The 27808-nt window shown below is 39.3% G+C and overlaps 3 protein-coding genes and 2 non-coding genes across 9 annotated transcripts in view; 3 read left to right on the top strand and 2 right to left on the bottom strand.

Moving 5' to 3' along the window:
• The window catches only part of LOC101744453 (peroxisomal leader peptide-processing protease), a 29728-nt gene extending 6405 nt beyond the window's left edge, over nt 1-23323 (bottom strand). Inside the window, exons 1-8 of one of the 2 annotated variants that reach the window (XR_009975723.1) lie at nt 23053-23308; nt 13724-14102; nt 12056-12219; nt 5863-5966; nt 5131-5258; nt 4442-4608; nt 3858-3964; nt 2548-2716 (exon numbers count right to left, since the gene is read on the bottom strand). Coding sequence is in view for 1 of the 2 variants with exons in the window: in XM_004924179.5 (XP_004924236.1) it covers nt 2548-2716; nt 3858-3964; nt 4442-4608; nt 5131-5258; nt 5863-5966; nt 12056-12219; nt 13724-14088 (1204 nt within the window). In the remaining variant the exon portion in view is untranslated. Of the gene's footprint in view, nt 1-2547; nt 2717-3857; nt 3965-4441; nt 4609-5130; nt 5259-5862; nt 5967-12055; nt 12220-13723; nt 14103-23052 lie in introns of both variants that reach the window. The other variant, XM_004924179.5, reaches the window with a different exon arrangement.
• LOC101744311 (NADH dehydrogenase [ubiquinone] 1 alpha subcomplex subunit 11) lies at nt 7983-11735 on the top strand. The gene is made up of 5 exons (XM_012688739.4): nt 7983-8162; nt 8621-8724; nt 9778-9887; nt 10200-10406; nt 11610-11735. The coding sequence occupies exons 1-5, from the start codon at nt 8079-8081 to the stop codon at nt 11633-11635; spliced, it is 531 nt and encodes a 176-aa protein (XP_012544193.2). The 5' UTR covers nt 7983-8078; the 3' UTR covers nt 11636-11735.
• The window catches only part of ITP (ion-transport peptide), a 92634-nt gene continuing 80761 nt past the window's right edge, over nt 15936-27808 (top strand). The window contains exon 1 of one of the 4 annotated variants that reach the window (XM_021346706.3): nt 15936-16051. The gene's annotated coding sequence lies outside the window, so the exon portion shown is untranslated. 4 annotated transcript variants of the gene reach the window in all.
• TRNAV-CAC (transfer RNA valine (anticodon CAC)) lies at nt 16120-16192 on the top strand. Its single transcript has one exon. It is a non-coding gene; the product is annotated as a tRNA-Val (tRNA).
• TRNAY-GUA (transfer RNA tyrosine (anticodon GUA)) lies at nt 16578-16666 on the bottom strand. The gene is given in 2 exon segments: nt 16578-16613; nt 16630-16666. It is a non-coding gene; the product is annotated as a tRNA-Tyr (tRNA).

Raw genomic sequence — 27808 nt, 5'->3', positions numbered from 1 at the left:
TCTAGCGTAGTCTGAAAGCGGCTTGAAATCTCCTATGTGACGTTTTGGGCCAAAATGATGTTTTCATATATCATGAAAGTTATAGTACGAGATCCCGCTGCAGGATTAGTGCGTTCATCGATTTTTTGCTCAAAACCAAATTTTTATGTTTATTTATAATTAGGAGAATATATATTTACTAGGGTGCCTATCAAAATTTGGCCGCCATTATTTTTAATTAAATTATTTTTAATTGATTCTTGTTCAAAAAATTGTTTATTTATTTTTTAAATAAAATAACGTCTACATCACGGTAATTTATATGAAGATTCTAAAAAATCACGGTTGCCGTTGCGCACCTGGCCGCACCTCTTCGCAGCCAGGTGTAAACAGGTATGATTTCGATAAATTTATACGTTTATAACGTATATTTATTAATTATATGTTTTTTTTTTTTTTTTTTTTTTTTTTTATTGCTTTGATGGATGGACGAGCTCACAGCCCACCTGGTGTTAAGTGGTTACTGGAGCCCATAGACATCTACAACGTAAATGCGCCACCCACCTCGAGATATAAGTTCTAAGGTCTCAGTATAGTTACAACGGCTACCCCACCCTTCGAACCGAAACGCATTACTGCTTCACGGCGGAAATAGGCGGGGTGGTGGTACCTACCCGTGCGGACTCACAAGAGGTCCTACCACCAGTGATTACGCAAATTATAATTTTGCGGGTTTGGTTTTTATTACACGATGTTATTCCTTCACCGTGGAAGTCAATCGTGAACATTTGTTGAGTACGTATTTCATTAGAAAAATTGGTACCCGCCTGCGGGATTCGAACACCGGTGCATCGCTTCAACACGAATGCACCGGACGTCTTATCCTTTAGGCCACGACGACTTTCTATGTCAAACAGAAGCTCATTTTTTTCTATTAATTATCATATATGGTTGCTTAATTAAATCTGGCCGCAAATAAGGAGTATTTTTTGGAGTATTTATCGTCGTCTCCCCGGTGGTTGAGAACACTAACAATCGACGCATGCGCAATGGCTTAAAAGCGTCGCACAGCTGGCAATCGCTATCCTCGTCTGACAAATGATGTTACGCGTTAACTCTCTTTCACTCTACCTTAAATATTTATCATCTTTAAGAGCCAGTAACCCTTATTTGCGGCCAGATTTAATTGAGTAACCATATATGATAATTAATAGAAAAAAATGAGCTTCAATTTGACATATAATTAATAAATATACGTTATAAACGTATAAATTTATCGAAATCATACCTGTTTACACCTGGCTGCGAAGAGGTGCGGCCAGGTGCGCAACGGCAACCGTGATTTTTCAGAATCTTCATATAAATTACCGTGATGTAGACGTTATTTTATTTAAAAATAAATAAACGAAATTTTTTACCAAAAATCAATTAAAAAACATTTAATTAAAAATAATGGCGGCCAAATTTTGATAGGCACCCTAGTAAATATATATTCTCCTAATTATAAATAAACACAAAAATTTGGTTTTAAGCAAAAAATCGATGAACGCACCAATCCTGCAGCGGGATCTTAGACTATTATTTTGAATTTTGAATACCTATACTCGGCATAGACTCACATGTGAATTTCTCAATATTTTATATATATTTTTTAGCACATTTGATACTTTGATCTACAATAAAATGCAAACCGACACTTAGGATTTTTTAAGATTGACGTATAATAAAGAGAAATATTGAGTTTTTTTTCCCTCCTTGTGCTGATAGCCTCGAGAGGCTATTTCAGCGTCACCCTAACGTGTAAATGAGCTCTCGGGGCTCAAATCGGAGGTGTTGCTAGCACTGGCCCTAGCAAGAGCAGTGCTTCGCAGAATCTACCACCGGATCGGAAACGCGACCCACTGAGAAGATCCGGCGAGAAACTCAGTGGGCTGTGTCTGAGGGTTAAATTACTCGTCGAGCCCTTCGTCGCAAGCGACGGGTTCCGCGAGGACGGTGACCGGAAGTTTGCGGTGGTTACCATGTCTGAGCAGCAGTCGGACCTACTTGAATCCTTTAAAACGACCTCCTTAACTTTTTCTGTTAATCTAACTCGTCTTATATCGACCATTAAACGCCATTAAAATTTTAAATTAATTTGGTGTACCACACACCAGGTATTGTTTTTGGCTGACTTCAAAAAAAGAAGGGGTTCTCAATCCGATAGTATTTTTTACGTTTGTTTTCTAGGTAAATTAATTTTGATAATCCTTTGCTTAATTTTATTTGAAAGCTGGTGCCTTCCCTTTAAATATAATCAAGATCTGACGTTATCCTTAATAATAAATATTTCATTTACTTCGACCATATATTATTATATCCTCATATATTTATATATTATATGAGGTGAGCTCACGGGGCTCTAATCTGAGGACGTTGCTAACACTGGCCCTAGCAAGAGCCGTGCTTCGCAGAATCTACCACCGGATCGGAAACGCGACCCACTGAGAAGAGCCGGCGAGAAACTCAGTGGGCTAACACAGCAATGATACAGAATGACAACTACGATCGCTCTGAGAATAGTGGTACCTTTCCAAGCCGGATTGTCGGAGAGCTTGGCCACCTGCAGATGCTTCCACTTCGCTGGGCTGGAGTACAGCACCGCCAGATCGTAAGGCCGATCCTGGACAGTTCGGTACACCACCACCGCGTGCTCCTTGATCCCTTGGCAGTATATTTCCACTCTCCTGTTCGTGTACTGTGCAAAAGCATGTCTTGTGAGATGATATGGACAAACTAGTTCAGGCCCCTCATAAGAGATTAGCGGAACCCATACACACCATGGAATGCACTAAGTTTGGCACCTCAAGACGTAGTAAATGTAAAATATTTCTGTCCTTAGATGGCTTGTGGAGAGTAGGCAGCGGCTTGGCTCTGCCCCTGGTATTGCTGAATTCCAAGGGCGACAGTAACCACTCACCATCAGGTGAGCCATATGCTCGTCTGCTACAAGGGCAATGAAAAAAAAAGATAGCGACCCAGGCAGGATTAAATCTGTAACTATGTGGCGGGTAGCCATCATACAACGCAAGATAATTGACAGATGCCTGAACCTCGCTTACGACATTTTCAAGATAAGTTTGCATATATACAAGTTCCGAATAACAACATTCGGACCGTCGGTCTACCGAGCAAATATCACCCGCTCGGTGGAAGATCTTCCCTTTGTCGTATATCTCTACAACTACATTCCGATGGATGTGCCATGTTTTAAACCATGGTCGCTCCGTGACAGAAATAGACGAAAGCTTGTTGATGGATGGTAATCAGTTACCATGGTTACTTTTTTTTTTTTAATTGTTTAGATGGGTGGACGAGCTCACAGCCCACCTGGTGTTAAGTGGTTATTGGAGCCCATAGATATCTACAACGTAAATGCGCCCCCCACCTTGAGATATAAGTTCTAAGGTCTCAGTATAGTTACAACGGCTGCTCCACCCTTCAAACCGAAACGCATTACTGCTTCACGGCAGAAATAGGCAGGATGGTGGTACCTACCCGCGCGGACTCACAAGAGGTCCTACCACCAGTAATACAGTAATACTGCACTATTACTACTATAACTTTTGTTTTATATCTCCGAATGAATACTGGTCTTTTTAGCCAGACTTACACAGGGGAAAATATATTTCATAACATAATTTACAGACTAGACCTGTCAATCAATTTTTTTTAGTATTTCAACTATGGATTGTGTAAGATGCTACAGGGGTATGTATAATATGAAGTTTTCCAGCATTTCTTCTGGAGAATTTGGTAAAATCTGCTTGATGAAAACCATCCTTTGGGTATTACAGGAATTACATTTCTAAGTTCCTCACATTTTTGGCAGCACTTACCTCGTTGAGACAATGCGAGCAGGTGATGAAGTATCCATCTCCAAGATACACTCCGGAGCCCCAAGTGGAACCGCAACGTACCAATACGGTCATTCGGTCCACAGTGTCTGCAATTTAAAAATTAAAATCAAAAATTAGAGAAAATAAATAAATAAAAGTCGCCAAAAATTTTTATTCATAATATATTAATTTAGTTGAATTCAACAGGCTATAAGAAGATGTAGTACATTTTGTGTGTAAGTTTGCAGTTTTAATTTTCGTATAAAATGAAATACAACAACAATTTACCGACTGAAAAAATAAAAAAATCGAGAAAAATCCTAAAATGAGGATTTCTAATGACGTAGCTGTTTTTTACCGAATTTAATTACTCTTTCTGATAATTTGTTCTTTACGTGTATTTTTGACAAATTCTCAAACAATACCAAATAAAATCGTGTTTATTTTTTTATATTATTGTATAACTATAAACTTTGACTGACAATGTCGAAAGAATGAACGGAGTTGTATTGTCTAAATCTACATGACGTAATAACATACCGAAGATCCAAAATTGTTAGAGATGAAAAAAAGTCAGAACTCACTAAGAACTGTCATCAACGGATCCCTGGTCCGAGGTCTCGCTAGGTTGGCCATGTCCATGTTTAGTTTCGCGGACAGTACTGTCATCAGCGGCGCCACCAGAGTCAGACCCACCCATTCACCCCGACACCAGGACACACTGCACGCCACTATACCAATTAAACTTAACCTGGAAATAATAATTTTTGGTGTTTTTTCCATTTACGAGTGTCGTAGACCAAAGCTACTTTTACGCTTGATTTGTGGACCGTTGGTGACACTCTGCTTTCAAGGCGACTGCAACTACATCTTTAGTGACAAGTCCTCTTCACTTTAGTGACAAGTGATCTTCTCTTTAGTGACAAATGATCTCCACTTGTTACTATGCGTACCGTTTTGGCTATCGACGACAAATCATCTTGGGGTCTGATGAGGAACGTTCGTCACCACCAAATGATCGAGATTAATTTACGCATCATCTATAGGTACATTAGCTACCTTCAAATGTTTTACTTAAGCTACTTCCAAGAAAATCGCCTTCACATATATTTTTTTATTTACCCTTTAGGCAGACGAGCATACCGCCCCCCTGATGGCGAGTGGTTAGCGTCACTCATGGACGTCAGCAATGCCAGGGGGAGAGTCAGACCGCTGCCTACCTACCATTATCACAGTCATCTAGGGATGCGAAAGCTGTTGCTGATGTACTTACGATTTGCCAGTAGCGAATACAGCGCCACCCTCGGACCCCAAAGAAGTGGCTGCATCGGTCAGGATCAAGGAGGGCCGAACCCCGACCTCGCCGCAAATGTATCCAATAGTTTCCGAATTCAGGAACGCCTGATCGACGAGGACTTACTTTAGTTAACGGGGAAAAAGGGGGGGGGCGGCCGTTGTACTATAAAAACTGAGACACGGAACCCATGTGTCTTGCTTTTACTGGTGGTAGAACGTTTTGTGAATCAGCACGGGTAGGTACCACCACCCTGCCTATTTCTGCCGTGAAGCAGTAATGCGTTTCGGTTTGAAGGGTGAGGCAGCCGCTGTGCTGTAAAAACTGAGACCTTAAAACTCATATCTTAAGGTGGGTGACGGCATTTAAGTTGTAGATGTCTATGGGCTCCGGTAAAAAACCAAGTGGACCGTGGGCTGCATTACCATAAGGTTTCTCAATATTTGGTTTGCAGCAGATATAGACAAAACGTAGCGACCGACTCGGGACTTACAGGTCTGATAATCTTCATTCAAGGATATAATTTATTATTGCAGTAGATGCGAATGACCCTTTTACCCGTCCAGCTAGGACTAGCCTCTCAGGTTACCAGCGGATAGGTAGGGTAGATAGGAAAAAAAGACCCTTTTTACGTTAATTTTTGTATTTGATACTTGAATTAAGTGTACAATGTTCTGGAAGTTTCTAGTACTTTACTTGTCGCAAACTCACCTCGCATCCGAACGGCGTGGAGCATACAAGCAGCTGCGATCCTCGCACTGGCGGAGGATGCACGATGTCCAGCAGACTCGATAGTGGTCTCAGTGTTTTGAATTCTGTAGTAGTTTTTTTAATAGGCGTCTTTAACTTACGCCGTCAAGTTCTTTTTTGCCTTCAAAATAAACTTCAGAGTCTGAAGACCGACCATATTTGAGGCCGTCAGCGCAAAAGTTGCCTACGCTTACCTGAGCTTACCATAGTAAGTATGGAGACAATAAGGTCTGAATTTTTCTTTACACTGCCTCATAGGCAAAAACAAAACGCGCAAAAACAAGGCCGTCTGTTATCTATGGGCGAAACTAGGGATAGGCCGATTTTGCATCAAAATTTATTATGTTTTAAATAAATTGCAATATAGTAGAACCACGAATATGAAAAAATTTAGGATAGGCCACTTTTGTGCTGGCGGCTTCATTTATCCAGTTATGTCGTCTCATATCGCTATCTGAGATGTTTTTTCCCTACCTTTTCACTGGTAGCTTAAGGGGCTATTCCAGCTACTCACAGACCGGTAGGTGAGCTCACGGATTCAACATGAGAGAGTTTGCTAACACTAATCCTAGATAAAGCAGTGCTTCGCGGAATCAATTTTTTTTATTGCTTAGATGGGTGGACGAGCTGACAGCCCACCTGGTGTTAAGTGATTACTGGAGCCCATAGACATCTACAACGTAAATGCGCCACCCACCTTGAGATATAAGTTCTAAGATCTCAGTATAGTTACAACGGCTGCCCTACCCTTCAGACTGAAACACATCACTGCTTCATGGCAGAAATAGGTAAAGCGGTGGTACGTACCCGCGCGGACTCACAAGAGGTCCTACCACCAGTACCACCGGATCGAAATCGCCACCCACTGAAAAGATCCGGTGAGAAACTCAGTGGGCTGTGTCTATGGGCTAGTTCAGACGTCGAACTCATCGAAGTTCGACGAAGACGGTGACCGGTGCTTCAGGAGCCTATAACCCAGTGCGGATCCGACATAACAATACCGTAAAACTTGAAGGGATAAACAACGCCAAACGGTGTAAAATAAATCAAATAGTTCAAAAAAACTAAAAAAATATGCTTTTATAGAAAATCCAATTAAAAAATAGTTTTTTTTTTTTAATAATTTTGAATTAAAAATAGTGTAAGAAAAAAATATGATATTGTAAAAAAGCGTGGGATGCTTTTCAGGATATTATCAAAATAACTCTTCTACTCATATCTGTTCATAAAATATTTATAACTAGTGATACCATGCACCCTACGCTTTTTTACAATAAAATCATTTTTTCTTACTCTATCTTTAATTCTTCTTACTTACACTTTATTTTTCATTTTTTAGTTGATTTTCAATTTTTTCTATTTTATTGGAGTTTACTCCTTTAGAATCGATTTACATATATAGGCCCGGGGTATGAAAATTATGGGGACCAAAATCGTACTAGCATGTCACACGAAATGCGTTATGCGCCTGATTGGCTCCTGATTGCGTGATGCGTGCGCGCGCCAATCAGGAGCCAACGCGCGGCCGCGTTATCGCAGGTGACGCCGGGCTGCTGCGCCGGCAGTCCGCCACAAAGCCTCGTACTGATCGCGCGTTTCTCTCATTATTGTATTTTCATATATTTGTTAGTCGTTTGTTTTGTGTCTCGTTAATTTGTTAATAATCTGTAGGTATCGTGTTGTCGTAATATAGAACTATTTCTCGTATTGTTTCGTTTAATTTTTTATATCCAGTAAACTCCAGTCGTGCGTCGGAGCGGACACACACACTTTTTTTAATATTGAATTGTCATCAGTCCTTAATAAGTATGCCAAATTTCAAGTTAATCCGACGTTTTCAAGGGGGTCAAAATCATGTTCAAAGATTCCGTTACATACATACTACGTCTGAAGCTAATAAAAGCGTATTACAAACGGAACGTAATGATATGAGAAATAAAATAAAATATACTTTTTGAATTTTCGAACAATATGATGTTAAGGTAGCCAATAAACTATGCATTTCGTATATAATTAATACTAATTCCTAATTAAAATCAGCTCTAAAAACTTTTTGGTCAATTTAAAAAAAATACATAAATGACATATTATAATGACTTGTTCTGAAATAATTATTTGTGAACGAAGCATTAGAGTTGCCGGATAAGTTAGATATAAAATATGTATATATTCTAAATATGCCTTGTGAATGTGATCGAAAAACGAAACGTAATTATTACAGATATTATGATACCCCGGATGGATGTGATGTAATGAAAAAGGTAGAATATATTTTCAATTTGATAATAATATATTTCAAGGAATTGAGTCTAAATATCGGGATCATGTCTCAAAGAGGACGGCAACATTCGCGCTAACGACCACGGGTTCGAGTGACTTATAATTAGAAATTATATAGATAGGAGACTTATAATTGTAAATTATAGAAACAGGAGACATAATTGGAAATTGTAATTTGCCTAATTACTGGTGGTAGGACGTCTTGTGAGTCCGCACGGGTAGGTACCACCGCCTTACCTATTTCTGCCGCGAGTTTCGGTTTGAATGGCGAGGCAGCCGTTGTACTTTTAAAACTTATATCTCAAGGTAGGTGGCGGCATTTACGTCTATGGGCTCCGGTAACCACTTAACACCAGGTGGGCCGTGAGCTCGTCCACCCATCTAAGCAAAAAAAAAACTATTTGTGCATTTAACCTCGAGATATATAATTCATTTACAGACGCTGGTGACCACCCGTTACGGAGTCATAACAGGACTGATTATGTCCACATATGATGTACTGATGTACTCTCAAGCGGTTGGCTTCAAGGCAGTTATGAAACGGTATTTGTCTTACATACTAACCAGCGAACACGACAGACATTTTCCTGTCCTAAAACCGAAAATTTCAACTTTTTTTACGACAAATAAAAATTAAAAAAAAAAACATTTTTTTTGCGGACCGAATTGTAAATCTAAACCATTCTCAAATTCATTAGAACATACACAAAAAAATGCATCAAAATCAGTCTACCCGTTTAGGAGGAGTTCACTAACATACACACGGACAGAAGATTTATATTTACGTAGATATATTAAGATAGTGAAATCCGATCACGTTCAATTCCTATTTATATTGAACTTTAATTCAGTTTTTCTAGAACTTTGTCAGGTATATGTAAAAGCTTGATATGTCCGGAGGCCCTGTATTCCTCTGCCTTCCAAGTCAAAAAATTTCGCTGCCACTACCGCAAATGAAAAATAACCATTCTTTCCTTCTCTATTTGTCAACTGATAGTCTATTATTTTTTGATAGCCAAGGGCGAGTTTTAGATTTATAAATAAAATAAATTAGAATAGTCTATTTTACATAACCTCGTAAGAAACTATGTGATACATAACATTACTGGTGGTACGGCACCTTGTGAGCCCCCACGAGCTACAGCACTTCCACCATGCTGCCTATTTTTGCTCCGAAACAACATTTTAGTTTGATGGTTAGGGCAGCCATTGTACAATAGAACTGTGACTGAGAACTCAGGCCTCAAAGTGGAATTCGGCATTAATCTTGTTGATGTCCATGGGCTCTGGTAACCAGTTAACACCAGAAGGGCCGTGAGCTCGTCCATTGACACTATAAAGAAGTGTGCACTGAAGTATCGGTAATTATGGCCGAATTTCAACTTATGTACTAACACTAGGTAAGCACAAGTACCTACTAACTATTTTACTGATATAGTAATTCGTTAGCCGGTAATGTAGCGCGAAAGTGACTAGCCGAACCCGTGTTCGCGTTTGTACCGTCAGAAAAAAAGCTGGCTGGGAGAGATTCATTTAGTCGGTTCCTATACTTCCAATGCACAATGTATAGTCCAAACTATAATGTAAATTTCTTAGATACATGTTGCATACGATACCTCTCGGCCTGATGGGTGCTACTTTCGCTCTGGTCGCCAATGGAGCGCAGATACTCAGAGAAAAGGATGACAGACTGAATTATTTCTTGGGTAAGTTTGGATAAAGCCCTATTAAATCATTCAAGGGCTTTTTTATGTTGCATTATGTAATCGAGCCCACAGCCTAACTGATGGTCAGTGGTTCCCAACGCCAATACCGCCCTAAATCTTGAGATTTGAGATCAAATTGACTTAGTTTTCTCACATCCGGTCCAAAATTATGCCTCCTCTCTCAATAAGAACATTAATGTAGACAAGGATACTTTTGAATGGCCGGAGTCAGTAATTTTTTCATAGTTATTAAGGGTTCGAATGGGGAACATTTATTTTTTGGAAATTAATTGCATTTATTTCTCGATCTAGGTGGTCTAGCCTGCGGTCCAATTTTAGGGCCATACATCGGTTCGTACCACGCCGTTCTTCTGGGAGGAATATTTCTAGGAGTTGTCGGTATGGTAAAGAAAGACGGCGTCGACTGCGGTCACGTGTTCATTCCTGATGTACCCAATCACATGAACACGATTAGGAGCTGGAGACATGATTTTACTCTGCGCAAAGATCCGCTTGACGGTAAGATTGTTTTGGATGCCTTCAGAATACTATTGTTTACTGGTAGCCTTATATTTAAAGCTACGGCGCATTATTAAGATCCCAGGTTAGCTTGCGAAGTGACTTTTGGGCTAATGCACCAGCGGTGAAATTGTTTAATCACCTTTTTTTTACTTTTGCTACCTGTACCTGTATTGTTGAAATCAACACAGCCGAGGGTAGGCAGGAGTGGCGCAGGATAATCCAGGAGAAAGTTATTAGAGGAGGCCAGGACCCTCAACATTGAGGATTATCGACGCAATTAGGAAGGACTGGTGGTAGGACCTCTTGTGAGATCGCGCGGGTAGGTACCACCACCCTACCTATTTCTGTCGTGAAGCAGTAATGCGTTTCAGTTTGAAGGGCGGGGCAGCCGTTGTAACTATACTAAGACCTTAGAACTCATATCTCAAGATGGGTGGCGCCTTTGCGTTGTAGATGTCTATGGGCTCCGGTAACCACTTAACACCAGTTTCGTCCACCCATCTAAGCAATAAAAAAATAGGGGGAAGAGGATTTATTATGCTAGCTAGGTTAGGAACGATCTTTGCCTGTCTTTGCCGTGATACAATCATGCCTACAGTATTAAATGGTGGGATAGCTCTTAAACAATAACAATGTTACTTATTCTGTGAAGTTTAATACCAGTCGGATCAAAATCTGTTTATAGTGGCTTGGGTTTGCTTATGAGTGAAGGGTAAATACTGCTTTTTTTAATTATGAATTTTTTTTATTGCTTAGAGGGGTGGACGAGCTCACAGCACACCTGGTGTTAAGTGGTTACTGGAGCCCATAGACATCTACGACGTTAATGCGCCACCCACCTTGAGATATACGTTCTAACGCCTCTTGTATAGTTACAACGGCTGCCCCACCCTTCAAACCGAAACGCATTACTGCTTCACGGCAGAAAGAAGCAGGGTGGTGGTATCTACCCGCGCGGATTCATTAGAGGTCCTACTACCAGTAATTACGCAAATTAAAATTTGCGGGTTTGATTTTTATTACACGATGTTATTCCTTCACCGTGGAAGTCAATAGTGAACATTTGTTGAGTAGGTACGTATTTCATTAGAAAAATTGGTACCCGCCTGAGACTCGAACACCGGTGCATCGCTTCAACACGAATGCACCGAACGTCTTATCCTTTAGGCCACGACGACTTCTTATGTCCCTTCGTTTCAGATTTAAAACACACATGCGGGAAGTAAGCAAGGCACGTGAAGAATGAGATGTTCCGAAAAAGAATTCAATGGAATAAACGTGTCGAACTGTTGGTTTATTAAATGTATTTATTCTAGGGCTCTTTAAGTACTTTTTCATATCATTACTCTAGTAACACATAGGTAAGTTAAAACAATATGGCTCTGAGGAATGGTTTAAGATTTTTTTTTAATTTTTGTTTATTGCTTTGATGGTTGGACCAGCTCACAGCTCACCATTTCAATATTACAAACAGACACTCCAATTTTATTTATATGTATAGATTAGAGCCATACACCTATTAGGTCAAGTCGGCTCATCTAAAGCAGCATCTAAGCAATAAAACCAAGGAAAAAAAACTTAGAGCACTTTTCAGATGTCTACTTTTTTGCTTTGTGCTACATACTCTCGGTTGACGCGGTTGTTACCTTGGTCGCATCCCTCGAGATCGATCAGCACGAATACGGAGAGCAGAGAGTGCCCCAGGGACGTTTGTTCGTCCTCGCCAGCCTCGCGGTGTCCTATCGACCAGTTGTAGAAGACGTCGGACGCGCAGCGGTCGACAACTGAACATTGCCATATATGACATATCCTGGAGAATGTTATGATTAAATTATACAAAATATAACGGGAATAATGTTTTTGATACGCTTTTATTAGCCTCAGACGTATGTATGTGACGGAATCTTTGAACATGGTTTTGACCCCCTTCAAAACGTCGGATTAACTCGGAATTTGGTATACTTATTAAGAACAGATGACAATCCATACTAAACAAAAAAAATAAAAAAATTGAAATTCAACTAAAAAATGAAGAAAGTATAGTTTAAAAAAACTAACAAAATACGCTTTTATAGAAAATCCAACTAAAAAATAGAAAATAAATTTTAATAAATTTGAATTAAAAATAGTGTAAGAAAAAAATGATTTTATTGTAAAATAAATAACAGTTTAGTGGGATTTTCTATAAAAGCGTATTTTTTTGTTTTTTTTAAACTATTATTAGTTTTTATTGATTTAATCTATTTTTTATGTATAATTTAAAAAAATATTCACATTCTGCACTTCTTCTCTATATTCTCTATAAGTGTGGGAAATTTCATACTTTTCCGGCCGCGTAATTTTCATAAAAAAGGGTACAAAGTTTTTGCTTCACGTATAAATATATAGATTTCTTTAAGCGTCTGGATTGCCTAACTTTGCCTTCTTTTGTTTGTTAATGTACGCTTTAGTTTTAGAAATACACTATATCTTCGGATTCGTTTTTCCCGGAGTCTGCTAAATATCCCGGTGCCTTAGTAAGAGGATCGAAGAAAGAAATCGAAATAATTAAAATACTTCAGTGCGCTACGTAGGGCACCGGTGACCTACACGACAGTCTGTGGCGGTAGCCATCATACAACACAAGATATTTGATAGATGCCTGAATCTCGCTTACGACATTTTCAATATAAGCTTGCATATATACAAGTTCCGAACAACAATATTCGGACAGTCTGTCTACCGCGCAATATCACCCGCTCGGTGGAAAATCTTCCCTTTGTCGTATATCTCCCCACAAGTCAATGTGTTAACATTAGATAGGCCGTTAGCTCGCTTATTGAATACCATGCTCCAGTGGCGGATTAAAGGTCCAGAGCGCCCTAGGCAATCACTTTATCGGCGCCCCTGTACCGGCCATAAATGACCTTACTATTAGTTGTTTTTGCAATTACGATGACGTTGTATCATCAAACCCTAGACTTTAGTAGACCAGGACCCTTGTACTTACGCTAATGCGTGATTGAAATATGACGTTATAACTGTGACGGAATCAAGAGGGACGACAGAAGATTTAGATTATAGATCAGCATTTAGTTCTTAATCGTCGATATGTTATTTTCTTAATTTTTTTTTATTGCCCTTGTAGGCAGACGAGCATACGGCCCACCTGATAGTGAGTGGTTACCGTCGCCCATAGACTTCAGCAATGGCAGGGGCAGAGCCAAGCCGCTGCCTATTTATTAAAATATTCTAAGCTCGCGCGCCCCTTGTAACTACACGTGCCTAGTTTGCCTTATAGATAATCCGCCTCTGTCATTCTCACAAAAACTCACCTGCCCATCACCGTCCGGACTAAATAGCTGCTGTGCTCCAAGTCAGCCCCGTTTTGGGCGTGCCTATTTTTGCTGAGCACCTCCAGATTGTCGTAAACGTTCTTCTCCTGGGTGCTGTGCTGTCCCGAAACATAGACTTCTGGTAGTTTCGCGTAGAATTCGTCGTTGAGGATCAGTTTTCCTTTGGAGCGCTGGAATATTTCGGCTTCTTTCAACGGAGCTAGGATCGATCCGTGGGTTAAGACCCAGCGGTCGAAGAACCTCAGTCCGGACGCCGAGACCATTACGATCTTCGCCTTTTCAGGGTCTTGGGTGAAGTTGTACGAGACCATCACACATTCGACTGCCACTTTTGGTTCATCCATGCTGCTTGTTCTTTCTAGAAATATAATTATGTTTTTAATTACTTTTTATTGGCGGTAAGACCTCTTGTGAGTCCATAGGGTGGGTACCACCGCCCTGCCTATTCCTGCCGTGAAGCAGTAATGCGTTTCGGTTTGAAGAGTGGGGCGGCCGTTGTAACTATACTTGAGACCTTAGAACTTATATCTCAAGATGGGTTGCGCATTAACGTTGTAGATGTCTATGGGTTCCGGTAACCACTTAACACCAGGTGGGCTGTGAGCTCGTCCACCCATCTAAGCAATAAAACAAAAGGTGAGTAGACATTCTCTCCTACACGTTGTTGAGTGGTCAAAAGAATTCATGGATACATGACATTAAATCTCAATTTCATTAATGCAAAGGATTTATTTTCACAAGAGATTCGCGGCAACAATAGTTAGGATAACTATCCTAAGGTGTACAAGACATTTTTTGTTTTGTTTTTCGGTATAAAGTCGTGACGTATTCTGTAAGACGCCCGATACACTCGTATCGACCTATGCTACTGTGCCAGGGTTCGAATTCCGCAGGCAGCTACCAATTTTTCTAATTTAATACGTATTTAATGTTTATGAAGCAATTCTACGATGAAGGAATAGCATCGTGCAATAAGAATCGACTCTAATTTGCCTATACAATTGAGGCATATTCTTGAAGTCTATGGGTCTATAGGTTATAGTGGCGACAGTTACGATGTCTCCGGTTCCATCAGTAAGTATCTGCAGTCGGCGTCGATGCGCCACTTCGATAAAGCGGCACGACACGAGAACCCTCTCATCGTGGCCGCCGGTAACTACATTCCCGATCCTGCGGACAGAATTGAAAGCAGTCGACGTCGCCCCAAACACGTCATATCGGATCCTCACGATCCACTAACGGTGCTTCTAGGTACCTCAAGCACCGGTCATCGTTTTCGTCGAAACCGTCGCTTGCGACGAAGGGCTCGATGAGTAAATTAACCCTCAGACACAGCCCACTGAGTTCCTCGCCGGATTTTCTCAGTGGGTCGCGTTTCCGATCCGGTGGTAGATTCTGCGAAGCACGGCTCTTGCTAGGGTTCGTGTTAGCAACGTCATCAGGTTTGAGCCCCGTGAGCTCACCTACTAGTTAAGGCGACGCTGATATAGCCTCTCAAGGCTTTCAGCTTAGGTAGGAAAAAAAAATGTCTCCGGTAATCAATTAATATCAGGTGAGATGTGCGCTAGTTCACCCGCCTATGCAATTTTGTTTTCTTTATCGTCAAATTCGTTCGTGAACATAATTACGTGTTTGATGCATAATTTACCGAAGCATAACGTTATATCTACGTAAAGTCGACAGTGGTAGGCATGGTTTAATAAAAACATAAGTAAATTCTAAACAAACAAACAAATTGTAAATTATTTCAGAGGCGCCATTGTTATCATTGAGTGAATACAAACACTATACTTTAAGAAATTTTTATGTTATAATAATATCATTAAACTTCATTTCTGTTATAACTATTCCTCAAATTTCACATTGACGCGAAAAATTTTCTGCCCGATACTGAAAATATATTTTTTATGGATTTCAAAAAAATGTTTTAAATACATTACGTATTATGTATGACTAACGTAATATATCGTATAGACATTTATTGCGCTAAAACACGCAATGGAGCACGTGCAATGCGATTACAATAATAACAGACGCAGGCGCGATTCGATGAAAATACATCTTCTTGAGTACAGGGTGTGAACGAAATTACAAATTTGCTGGGACATAAACACACCCACGTAATGAGGCTTATTCAGCGGGTGGTCAATAGGATCGCAATTTGCGTTAGTATAAAAAGATGGAGTCGGACATATCCATCATTCAAACACAACCGCCTTCGGGGAAGGCGCTCGTATCCAGCGTTCTATTTACGAAATTTGAATTTTCTTTTTTTTTATTACGACCCTTGTCAGCGCATCTACGAAGGTAAGTTTTTATGAAATGTTTTGTAATAGACAAATAATGTGATTCCTTATTTAAGCTAATCACAATGTGTTTCCGTAGTGTAGCGGTTATCACGTGTGCTTCACACGCACAAGGTCCCCGGTTCGATCCCGGGCGGAAACAGTCCTTTTTGTTCATATTATCTCATGTTAAGAAGTTTTTTAGTGTTTATACTCGCTTTATTTTCATTGTTTTTTTTTCTCTCTATTGACGGGGTTGAAACGGTGTAACCACTGCAGAAAAAAGCATAATAATTTTGAGAGATAAAAGTAGTGATCAAAAGTTTTTGTTCGTGGTGACATTTCACATTTTTTTACATAAATTTTTTCCCTACTTTTACTGGAACAATTACATAGTTTTTTTTTTTGTATAACACGTCTACTGTTTTTATAATCGTTTGAAACAAATGCATTATTTAAGAACAGTTACTTAAGAGTTAGAGAGTATCTTTGTAAAATATTAAAGAAAAGACATTGTTTGCCTAATGAAAAAAAATAAGGAAAAAAGTTCCTTCGAGCCGGATTTGAACCAGCGACCTATGGATATCCATTTTCCTGCAACTACAGTCCACCGCTCTACCAACTGAGCTATCGAAGGCTTATGAGAACGTGCAAAATTTTTAATCGGATTATAGATCTTATTTAAGTATGCATGTTCTATTATTTTTCTCTACGTATTCATTGGTAGACTAAGGGACTATTCCAGCTGCGTTCGGACCGGGGTTCTTATGCAAGCTCGGCGACAAACCGCAAGCTGAACTATATTTATATTTATCAAAACTCGTACAATAAGTCGACGGACTCATAATTAATTCCACCCATTGTCACAACACCAGCTACGTCGTTTTTTATCTACAGCCACGATTTAGTTTGTTTTCTAGTTTGAAATAGTATCTTAAATCTTGATTATTGCAATATTAAAAAAAAAAAAAAAATTGCGTTTTTTTTAAAATGCATTCATAGAATGTTTTCAAACTATATCTGTTGTTACTTGTTAGTTTGTGACGAGTACCAGGACTTTGCCTATTTTTGTAGGTAAGTACGACCGCGTAATGAAATTGAAACTTATTTGATTCTCAGTGTTGGACGCTTGAGTTTCTTGAATAAGTCTTCTAAATCGATCCTGAGCTTGTATTTCCTTTAAACAGGTTTTTTCTTAATTTTTACGTTGCGACCAAGTTAGCATGGCGCGGCCATTTTTTGAAGTGTGAAAATCGTGTAGGTAAACATAAATACAATTTTGTATTACATTGCTCCTTAAAAATTCGTAGGCGTTAACACTCAGAATGGTGGTAGTATTCACCTTATATGATCTCAAAAATGAATCCTAAGATCCTTTGCATTTTCGCTATAATTAAAAAACAAACACACGTGTTGCTCACACGCGTTAGCCGCGAAATCGATTCTATCATATTCTATCATATTCTCTCATTGGCTATATCGTATCTCTATACCAGGGGTTCCCAAACTTATTTTGTCTACTGCCCATTTTGAAAAGAAATTATTTTTTAGCGTCCCCATTTTCTCACCTGCTTAAAAACCACTATAGCGAGATCTCACTCGCTGTCAAGAGTCCTTCTAAATGAAATTGCAAATCGCCTCCCAAGCCTGTACACAACGCCTCCATTTTTTTTCTGGATCTCTTACCGCCCCCCTTTAAGCCTTCAGCGCCCACAAGGGGGCGTTATCGCCCACTTTGAGAAAGGCTGCTCTATACGATAGCGATATAGGCTTATGTTTGGGCCTTTTTCGTGCTCACTCGTTGAATGTACCTTCAAAATGCCTCTGTGCAAAGTTTTCACTTCTAAAACCGGATAATCGATTCCTCATCGACCTCACCGCAACGTGATCAAATTACTCAATTAACAACGACCTACATTCTTAGATCTTGACGAGTGCATAGATAAATACCGTTTGTTTTTCTTCTATTTTTTTTTTAAGTATGGCAATTGGTTTTTTGTATCTCCGTTGTTGCCAGTGTTGAATTTATAAAAATTCTTCAATTATTAAATGCATACATACATAAATAAATGAATGGTTCGATTAAATGACAGCTATGCCTGTACTATGAAACGCGCTTATGAATTTAAATAATTTGACTTCTTAATACTACGAAGCAAATATGTTTGTATGCCTTCGCATGAGGGAAGTGGTAGGTCGAAATGGAGGCGAATAGATTATACCAATTTTTTTTCTTTCTTTTTCTTTAAGTGGCATTCTAAGAAGGTTACATTACGATGTCACTATTAAATGGTGTGATGCGAGTCTGTGGTGGGACCCTGGAGTACATATCGTGCGTTGTTTTATTTATTTATTGCTTAGATGTGTGAACGAGCTCATAGCCCACCTGGTGTTAAGTGGTTACTGGAGCCCATAGACAAGGTAAATGCGCCACCCACCTTGAGATATAAGTTCTAAGGTTTCAAGTATAGTTACGGCTACCACACACTTGAAACCGAAACGCATTACTGCTTCACGGCAGAAATAGGCAATGTACCTAGGTGGTACCTACCCGTGCGGACTCACAAAAGGTCCTACCACCAGTAAATATATATAATATACTATAATAATCATAATAGATCCTCGTGCAGGGAGCATGTGACGACCCAAAGTAGTTGGGATAACACAGCTTGAAGTGAGCTCCCGTTAGTATTACAAGGCTATTTTATTAACGGCATTCTATTTATTGTGCGTCTCTTATCTGTAACGGAAACATCACGAATTCCTAACGCTAGACAGTTAGCTCTGATGTAACTCGATATATACATTTTTTTTTCATGCGTTTAGATTCGTATCGTTATGAATCCGGTTTCAGAAAAGCCTCGGCTGTGATTGGTTGGAATATGTGGCGTGACAGCCACACCTTTGAGCTTGCTCATTTGTAGTCGAAATGTGATTCTAGAACATTTCCGAAACATGTCCTCGGATCTAATCTCGTATATTTGTTTGTCAATGTTTCTTATAATATATGTATGTATATGTTTTTGGGTATAGTAGATAATTGTTGTAATTCGCGCGTCATGTCTAGATGGTATCCTATTAACGAATACATATTAAAAAAATCGGTTGTCTGTAAAGTCGGTTTACTGACGATAGTTGAACGTGACAACGTCGTAAGAATTTTAATTTTATTTGTTTGATAGATATTTTGTATCGACAATTGACACATTCACTTTTTACTGAACTTCATACTTGACGAAAACATGTAAATGTATTATTGTATAGCAGTTGTCCACGCGGATGCATCGCTCACTCAAGTAGGAGAGAGACAGATGTCGAACGCTGCCGAACGCGTAGGCCGATTGTGTCTCTTTGTCGCTCGTTGCGCGCTCTCGCTTGCACTTCAAGCCTTAAATGGAACGCCTCAATGAGTCATGTTTTTTCGTGCGTGCAGCCGACTCCATCGAATTATAAGACGTTGTCACGTCAAAAATGGACGAGGGACCGACCTCATAAAATCTGTAACTTACTCCAACATAAACGATCGCTCTCACTCTGCCACACAAAACGGAAACACCGTGCCACATGGCGTCCCATCGCGAGAGCATCGGTATCGCAGGATCCGACTGATGCATGACCACGACCACTCTGTCAAGAGTGTACGAATAGGAAGAACTATATAAGACGAGCGGTGCACTCATATCGACCTCCTCCCGATCTACTAGCACTGCTTTTAGGTACCCCAAGCATCGGTCATCGTTCTCGTCGAACCCGGGCTCGACGAGTAAATTAATCCACAGACACATCCCACTGAGTTTCTCGCCGGATTTTAAATCTTAAAAAAAAAAACCTATTTATTATATTACTAGCGGCACGCTCCGGCTCCGCTCGGGTCTTTAACAAAAATTTTAACGATAAGTCGTAGTGCATTATTTTATTCTATCATCAATAGTTTTCGCAGGGCACGCGATGTAAAGAATTGTGGCGTTTTATTATGCGTAAGCCGGAACGCACGAGATGTGGGAAAAAGAATATAGTCTGTGACACGGGACCTTTTTACCGCCAAATATTTAAAACATAAAAATAATTTATAATGTGTTAATTAACTAATATAATATAATTAGCTAGAATTGTTTATGCCGCTACATCAATAAAATTTATATTGTTCCAACTGTGGTGTTAATTACATAAAGCACGACGATACGAAATAAAGAAGGGACTCTATAATGGACTCCCTCAGAATATTTTATATTATATATTTTAGGTAATTTATTTACACCTTGGGTTACATTATTGGAGTTTTAGTAAGGATCCCTAATTTTTTTCAAAAAAGATTATAGCCTATGTCACTCGGGAATAGTGTAGCTTCCAAACAGTGAAAGAATTTTTCAAATCGGCTCAGTAGTTTCGGAGCCTATTCAATACAAACAAAAAAACAAATCTTTCCTCTTTATAATATTAGTATAGATATAGAAGTATAGATATGTATTAAAATTAATTGCTGTTCCTTAGTCTCGCTAAAACTCGAGAGCGACTGGCCCGATTTGACTAATTTTGGTCTTGAATTACTTGTGGAAGTCCAGAGAAGGTTTAAAAGGTAGATAAATATGAAAATGCTCGGAATTAAATATAAATATCAATGTTGTTTTTCCTTTGATGTGTCCTCCGTCGGACAGATTCCTTTTTAAGTTTGTTTGTTTGTTTTAAGTTTATTTTATACAAAAGTTTAGGTCTTTTATTTATCGATTGAGGCACTACGAAGCCTGCCGGGTCAGTTAGTATTAGTATAGATTTAGTTGACAATTTTCTGTTCTCGTATCAATTTTGCGGTCCCCTGTAGTAGGTATACAGAATTGGATCAGCGTGTTCGTGCGGAGCAATTTGCCGACCTTAGTGGCTCATTGCATCAATCCATTATTGAGATCGGTCGAAAGGAATCGGGGCGACCTCACCGCGGAGCGGACGACGACTTATGACGGGCCCCTCGGTTCATATCTCCTGTTCAAACTAGACTACGTTGGATTACCTACTTTTTTCGTGCCTTGTGAATTTTCCTCTCGATCATGGGATTAATAAAGCATTATTTTGTAATCGGAAAGTGCTCTTCAGTGGTCGTTTTAAGAAGTATAACGAAGACTTAATTGGAAATGTTTGTTCCATTAAAATTAAATTTAAAACTTGTCATTATTTTAATGTAATTTTTTTTATTGCTTATATGCGTGGACGAGCTCACGGCCCACCTTGTGTTAAGTGGTTACCGGAGCCCATAGACATCTACAACGTAAATGCCACCCACCTTGAGATATGAGTTCTAAGGTCTCATAGTTACAACGGCTGCCACGTCCTTCAAACCGCATTACTGTTTCATGGCAGAAATAGGCGGAGTGGTGAACCCTACGCGTACGGACTCACAAGAGCTCCTACCACCACTAAATCATTGAATAATTATCTCACAAATAACGCATCGATAGAATACACCGACATTATAATTTCGTTCCTATGTGAAACAACAGCGGAAGTCGACTGCTTTGGAGCTTTGCCGGTACTTAACCGGTCAATTGAACTAACAGGCGTGAGTAAGCCTAGATCCTGTCTCGGCACATTATCGTTCCCTCGACCTGGCCTCTTCTAGTTTAAGAATTTCTTTGGTATCTGCTTCTTACGTCGCTTTTTTTCCTACCTAGCTGCGAGCCTTGATTGGCTATTTCAGCGTAACCTTAACTAGTAGGTGAGCTCACGGGTCTCAAACCTGATGACGTCGCTAACGCGGACCCTAGCAAGAGCCGTGCTTCGCAGAATCTACCACCGGATCGGAAACGCGACCCACTGAGAAGATCCGGCGAGAAACTCAGTAGTCAGTAGGCTGTGTCTGAGGGTTAAACGTTGCCGTAACGTCTGATGCTTATGCAATAGATGTTATGCGACTAATACTTTTGTGGAACGGATGTACCGTGACTCACAAACGTCTCCGAAACTTTATACGTTCCCAAAGTTGTCGCACGTCTGCTCAGAGCCGTCAACTTAAGGAGACATATTGTTACACTACGACAAATACAATAATTGACGGTCCTAATAGGCCGCATCCTGCGAGAGCCGAGCGCAGTCCAGTCAATGCTAACTCGCCAGTCTTGATGCGTGTCACATGACCGTTGCTTTGTTCCTTTTGGTGTTTCTAATCCTGTGCGAGATTACGTCGGCGGCGTGGGTCGTCGCTATACAGACGCAGTTTTGCGAAAATGTTTCAGTCGTTTTTAAAACGGTAATGTTACACTCCTCGGGCTGGTTACGTTCAGTGTCGGATGCAGTGTTGATGGTATTCTGAATTCGTTGTGGTGCGAAAGTGTTGGCATTGGGGCGTGAGTTGCGACGGACATGCCTGCGTTTCGTCTGGTGTCCAGTGTGAAAAAAAAGAGACAAATCACGTTTGATCAGCGGTCGAATCGTCCGAGTCGCATTATTTATAGACGTTAACGTTTTAGGTGAGTTTCGTTTTCAACTACAAAACTATGGTATTCCAAGATGTCGTTCTCTTTTAAGTGAGTTGTAATGAATCTATAAATTTAATCTCATTAATTGACGTTAAGTACCTTAATTTGCTCTCAAATATGTCCACAAATTAAATAACTTCATTCAGCGATTTAGATTTCAGAACGAGTAGTTCTCTCGGCTTAAAATTGCGACAAAAAACTTAAAAATGTCAAAATCACAATTGAAGCAATTTAATAGGAGCAAAAACCCTGGAAGAAAGGACAGAGAAAAAAACCCCGACCTTAAATATTTACGGAGCAAATATATTGATACCAGCACGAATTGTAATTATAATTAGACGATAGCGAAAAATATTAATGAACTCCCAAGTGACTCCAACCAAGGGTCAAATAGCTCGGATAATTTTTTAGAGAGGTTTTGGTGCTTGTACCTATAAAATAAGTTTAATAATGCTAATATATAATAACACTATAATAATACTAAAATTCTAGAGTAGCTGCATATAGTTTTAGTCTAATATTCCTATGATTATTAAATTTTTTATATTAAACTCACCTTTGTCCGTGTATGTCTTGGAGGTTATGTTCAGTTCACAATACTAACATTTATTGATTTAACTGCGTTTTATTAAAACATTGTCTAAAACGTCTAAAGAATAGATTTCATGTTAGTCACAAATTAGTTTAAATTTCAATAAATTTCTAATCTTAATACACAGATTTGTTATCAACAACTGATAGAATGTTATTGTTAATGTTTATTAAGTTAAAAGAAGTTTTCCGCCACGTCAGTGATATCTCGCGGATGTCTAACAAACTACGAGCAAGTAAGGAGTTTGTTATGTGTCTGTTAGATGGCGCTGTTTTCATTATTCTATCACTGCTCACTTATAATATTGTGAAACCTAATTTCATTATTATTTTAACAAAGCAAAGCGTTATTTTTTTCTTACGAAATAAATTCTTACGCTCTACATTTTTCTCTCGACACTACGAATCCGTTTTAATTGAATTAGGTTTCTAATTTAATTACAATGGTTACGTTAACCATTATTGGAATAAAAACAAAACGTACTATTCGCAAGAAATTTAATTACTGGTATTCAATTTCTAACCTTATAGTAGATTAATCAATATTTCCTACCAGACGAAGTGGTAATTAATTGACTGCGTTATGAATAGACGAAGCCTGCAAAATAGAGGTAAGACTACAAAGTTAATGGAAAGAAATTTCCTAAAAACAATCAATAGCTGTTTATTTATTGTTTGAATCGTTTTATGCCACGTGAAAATAAAATTGTTCGATTGGAAAATTGTTATGACTTGGGTACAAATATGATTCATTTGCTAATTGAAGTTAAATCGTGTAATGCTGTTTGTCCATTTTCGTATTTTTTTGGTATAGTAGGACAGCTGGTGAACTGAAAGCCTTTCCATTTGCGCCCGGACGGTACAGTTCAGCCAAGAGGAGACCATTTACATCGCCTGACGCTAATCACTATGACGTAGTGTCACACAGATATTATATTGTTAGGTCACAATTCAATTGGGCAGTCAGTTTCATAGATCCTTTGCCTAAAATAAATAAATAAAAAAAAATTAAAAAATCGTGATTTATTCTGTCTAAATATGTACAGGGCCGAATTGGAAATAAATTTGATACTTTGACAAAAGCACACATGTGAAGAATCAAATGTTTTTCGCATTTCATAATGTCCTTGTAATCTCGCACCGTCATCGTTTTCAATCTGTTGTCAATGTGTCAATTACCATAGGATTAAAAAAAAATCTAAGCTTCAAACTAATCACATTGTTGATACGCAACATTTAGCACTTATCCACCGCTCAGGGATTTCTGGTCTTGGAAGAAAATTCTGGTAAAAACTTACGTAAATACTGCTTAAGATTCATTCGCGAAGCAGGTGCCATTGAGGTCACCCCACGGAGGTGCCCGGGCAGCTGTTAGCAGATCCCATCCCTACTGGCTGAGCTTTTGTTCCCCCCACCTGTTCTGGTGAAACTAGTCTCTGGGACACCAGTAATCCTTCCTGTTTTTTTTTACTTACTTGGGTGGACGGGCTCACAGCCCACCTGGTGTTAAACGGTTACTGGAGCCCATAGACATCTACAACGTAAATGCGCCATCCGCCTTGAGATATAAGTTCTAAGGTCTCAGTGTAGTTAGTTAGTTTAGGCAGCGGCTTGGCTCTGCCCCTGGCATTGCTGACGTCCATGAGCGACGGTGACCACTTACCATCAGGTGGGCCGTAAGCTCGTCTGCCTACAAAGGCAATAAAAAAAAAAAAAAAAACAACGGTTGCCGCGCCCTTCAAACCGAAACGCGTTACTGCTTCACGGCAGAAATAGGCAGGGTGGTGGTACCTACCCGTGCGGACTCATAAGATGTCCTACCACCAGTAAAGTAATATTTAAATAATCGTATTTATTACCTACATAAATAAAACAGTCCGTGTCTTATATTAATATTAACCACGTTGTATACTGAAGCCGGTAATAGATTAAGTTTTGAACACTTTTCCTATCTTCCCTTTGACGAACAACAAGAAGAAATTAAACTCCATAAAAATGTTCAAGTTGACTTTTAAATCAGTTTCGTGATTCAAATAAAGCAATGTTTATTTTAAGCGGTGTTCTTTTCTACTGAATTACACATCAACAGTGATAGTGAGCTTTTTTTGCCTACTTAAGCTAGTTTATGCTAACTTCGAAGGGTTATACTAGTTTCACCGAACGTGATAACTGAGATAATAGTGCAAAGTAGATCAGTGTGCTCAGTGCGAGTTTTTTAACGTTCTCGATAGCGTAAAAGTTAACTCAAATTTGTATGGAGTTGGAACTTTTAACTACGTTTGCCGCTAGGGGCGCTGTCGCATTAAGCACACAGGTGATACTTAACTTAATTTTGTGAACGTGAACATAAGAAAATCTTTAAATAAATTTATAACTAGCCCTGGGCAAGGTCTTGGCATTGTCGCTGCCCAAGGACAGCGGTAACCATTTATCATCAAGTGGATGGCTGGCTAATTCGCTTATGTTGACAATAAACGATCTAGATTAATAAACTCATTTTTTCATTTGTCGTCGTGGTCTGGAAGATAAGACGCCCGGTGCATTCGTATCAAGCGATGCAACTGTGCCGGTGTTCGAATCCCACAGGCAGGTACATCTAAGCTAAGGTACATCTAAGCAATAAACAAAATTCATTATAAGAAATGAGGCATATTAAATTCGTTACTGCTGGAACAAATATGAATTCAAAATAATTTTAATTAATCTGTTCTATTTTGAGAATTTATCGGGGACACGTATACCGATTTTATATTTGTACGGTCAATTATTACAACACAAAACTAAATATTTCGCAACATGTACAAACTCATGATTCAGAGTACCTACGACTATAAAAAACAAACCAAAAAAAAAATAACAAAAAAGCGGTACCAAGTAAGTCGTTTAGGAAATCTCAAAATGCCACGATTCCATGATTCACGTGAGATCAGGTTCTGAGAATGACAGCGGAAACCGGAAGGCCCCAATTAAAACGGACCTTCTCTCTTCAATATTTGAAGTACCAGCGCGGTTTGCAAGTCCATACGATTACCTCCATCCTGCTCGTTTCTGCTACGTAGCGTAGGTTCTAGAATATTGAGAACAGAGGCGGATTATCCGTAAGGGAAACTAGGCACGTGCCTAGGGGCGTGTAGTTACAAGGGGCGCGCGAGCTCAGAATTTTTAAATGAATAAATAAAATAACATATCGAGGATTAAGAACTAAACACCTGAGCTAAATGTCCTGGTCTATTAAAGTCTAGGGTTTGATGATACAACGTCATCGTAACTGCAAAAACAACTAGTTAAAATTTATATTATTATGATGGCCATTTATGACCGGTACAGGGGCGCCGATAAAGTGATTGCCTAGGGCGCTCTGGACATTTAATCCGCCACTGAGTGAGAAGGAATTTTTTATACCAGTGCAACTGATATTTGAATCTTATCTCAAGAGGCAGTAGTATTCAAATTGTATTGTATAAGGCTTTCGGGTGCTTAACGCGAGTTTTTTAACGTTCTCGATCGCGTAAAAATCTACTCAAATTTGTTTGGATTTGAATCAGCGCCCCTAACAGAAAATGAAGGGAAGACTCGCACCAAGCACACAGGATCATTTCGCGTTAGCCAACAGGCTAGTCTGCGTCTATAAGGAACCATTCGAACTTTTTGACGGGAACGCGAGGTGTGAATTGTGCGATTTGTTTTATTTTGTCTATTTAAGGTTTCTTCAGGTTTAAATGTGTAATAACGATGGCTTAAATGTTTAGAATCTGAGAAAGTCTCAGTAAATGATCACCATTTTACTGAGATTATATTTTATCACATATTTTTAAATTTAATTCGATTTTAATCATTTATGTTATGTCGCGATTAGTTTCCTTGGTTTTTTATTACTCATAAACTGTAAATAAATCAAAGCGGCGAATTATAAAAATCTTATTACTTGACGCTGGCTAATGCACAAACCCTGCGGGAGCCTAAAACTAAAGAAAAAAAAGAAGGAACCATTCGTCCAATCATACATGTTTCTATGTGGGCAACCAAATCACATTTTAGCGTATATTAGTGTGATAGGGTAATCGTTTAACGTCATTCCCGATCCTGCGGACAGAATGGAAAGCAGTCGACGTCGCCCAAAACACGTCATCTCGGATCCTCCCGATCCACTAACGGTGCTTCTAGGTACTTCAAGCACCGGTCACCGTTCTCGTCGAACCCGTCGCTTGCGACGAAGGGCTCGACGAGTAAATTAACTCTCAGACACAGCCCACTGAGTTTCTCGCCGGTTCTTCTCAGTGGGTCGCGTTTCCGATCCGGTGGTAGATTCTGCGAAGCACGGCTCTTGCTAGGGTTCGTGTTAGCAACGTCACCATGTTTGAGCCCCGTGAGCTCACCTACTAAAGTTAGGGTTACGCTGACATAGCCGCTAGGGCTATCAGCTTAGGTAGGAAAAAAAAAAAAAAAAAAAACATTTAACGTAAGATAGATCGTGATAACGTTAATGCGTCTATGCAAAAAAGTTAAATTTAGCAAAATTGTGACTTCACAGATTATGATTCAAAGTAAAACTTTACAATAAACAAAAAAATTTGGCTTCAAAAAACCCAATCACAGAGACACGTATCGAACGTGTTATTTGAAGCTAGCTTTCTTAGAAGTACTCCTATTTCTAGGCTTAATTAGTTTAAACATTCTATTTACTGAGACAGCCTTCAAAAAGTTCAGCATGATTCAGCGAG

Source organism: Bombyx mori, chromosome 19, assembly GCF_030269925.1.
Source record: "Bombyx mori chromosome 19, ASM3026992v2".
In the NCBI taxonomy this organism is placed as follows: domain Eukaryota; kingdom Metazoa; phylum Arthropoda; class Insecta; order Lepidoptera; family Bombycidae; genus Bombyx; species Bombyx mori.
The sequence above is the reverse complement of the archived record's forward strand: the minus strand, read 5'-3'. Positions and strand labels throughout refer to the sequence as shown.

Coding starts and splice junctions, on each gene's coding strand:
- LOC101744311 (XM_012688739.4), top strand. CDS start 8,079: ATGCCTTGTGAATGTGATCGAAAAACGAAACGTAATTATTACAGATAT. Junction 8,725..9,777: donor TTCAAGGCAGTTATGAAACG/GTATTTGTCTTA, acceptor TAAATTTCTTAG/ATACATGTTGCATACGATAC. Junction 9,888..10,199: donor CAGACTGAATTATTTCTTGG/GTAAGTTTGGAT, acceptor TTCTCGATCTAG/GTGGTCTAGCCTGCGGTCCA.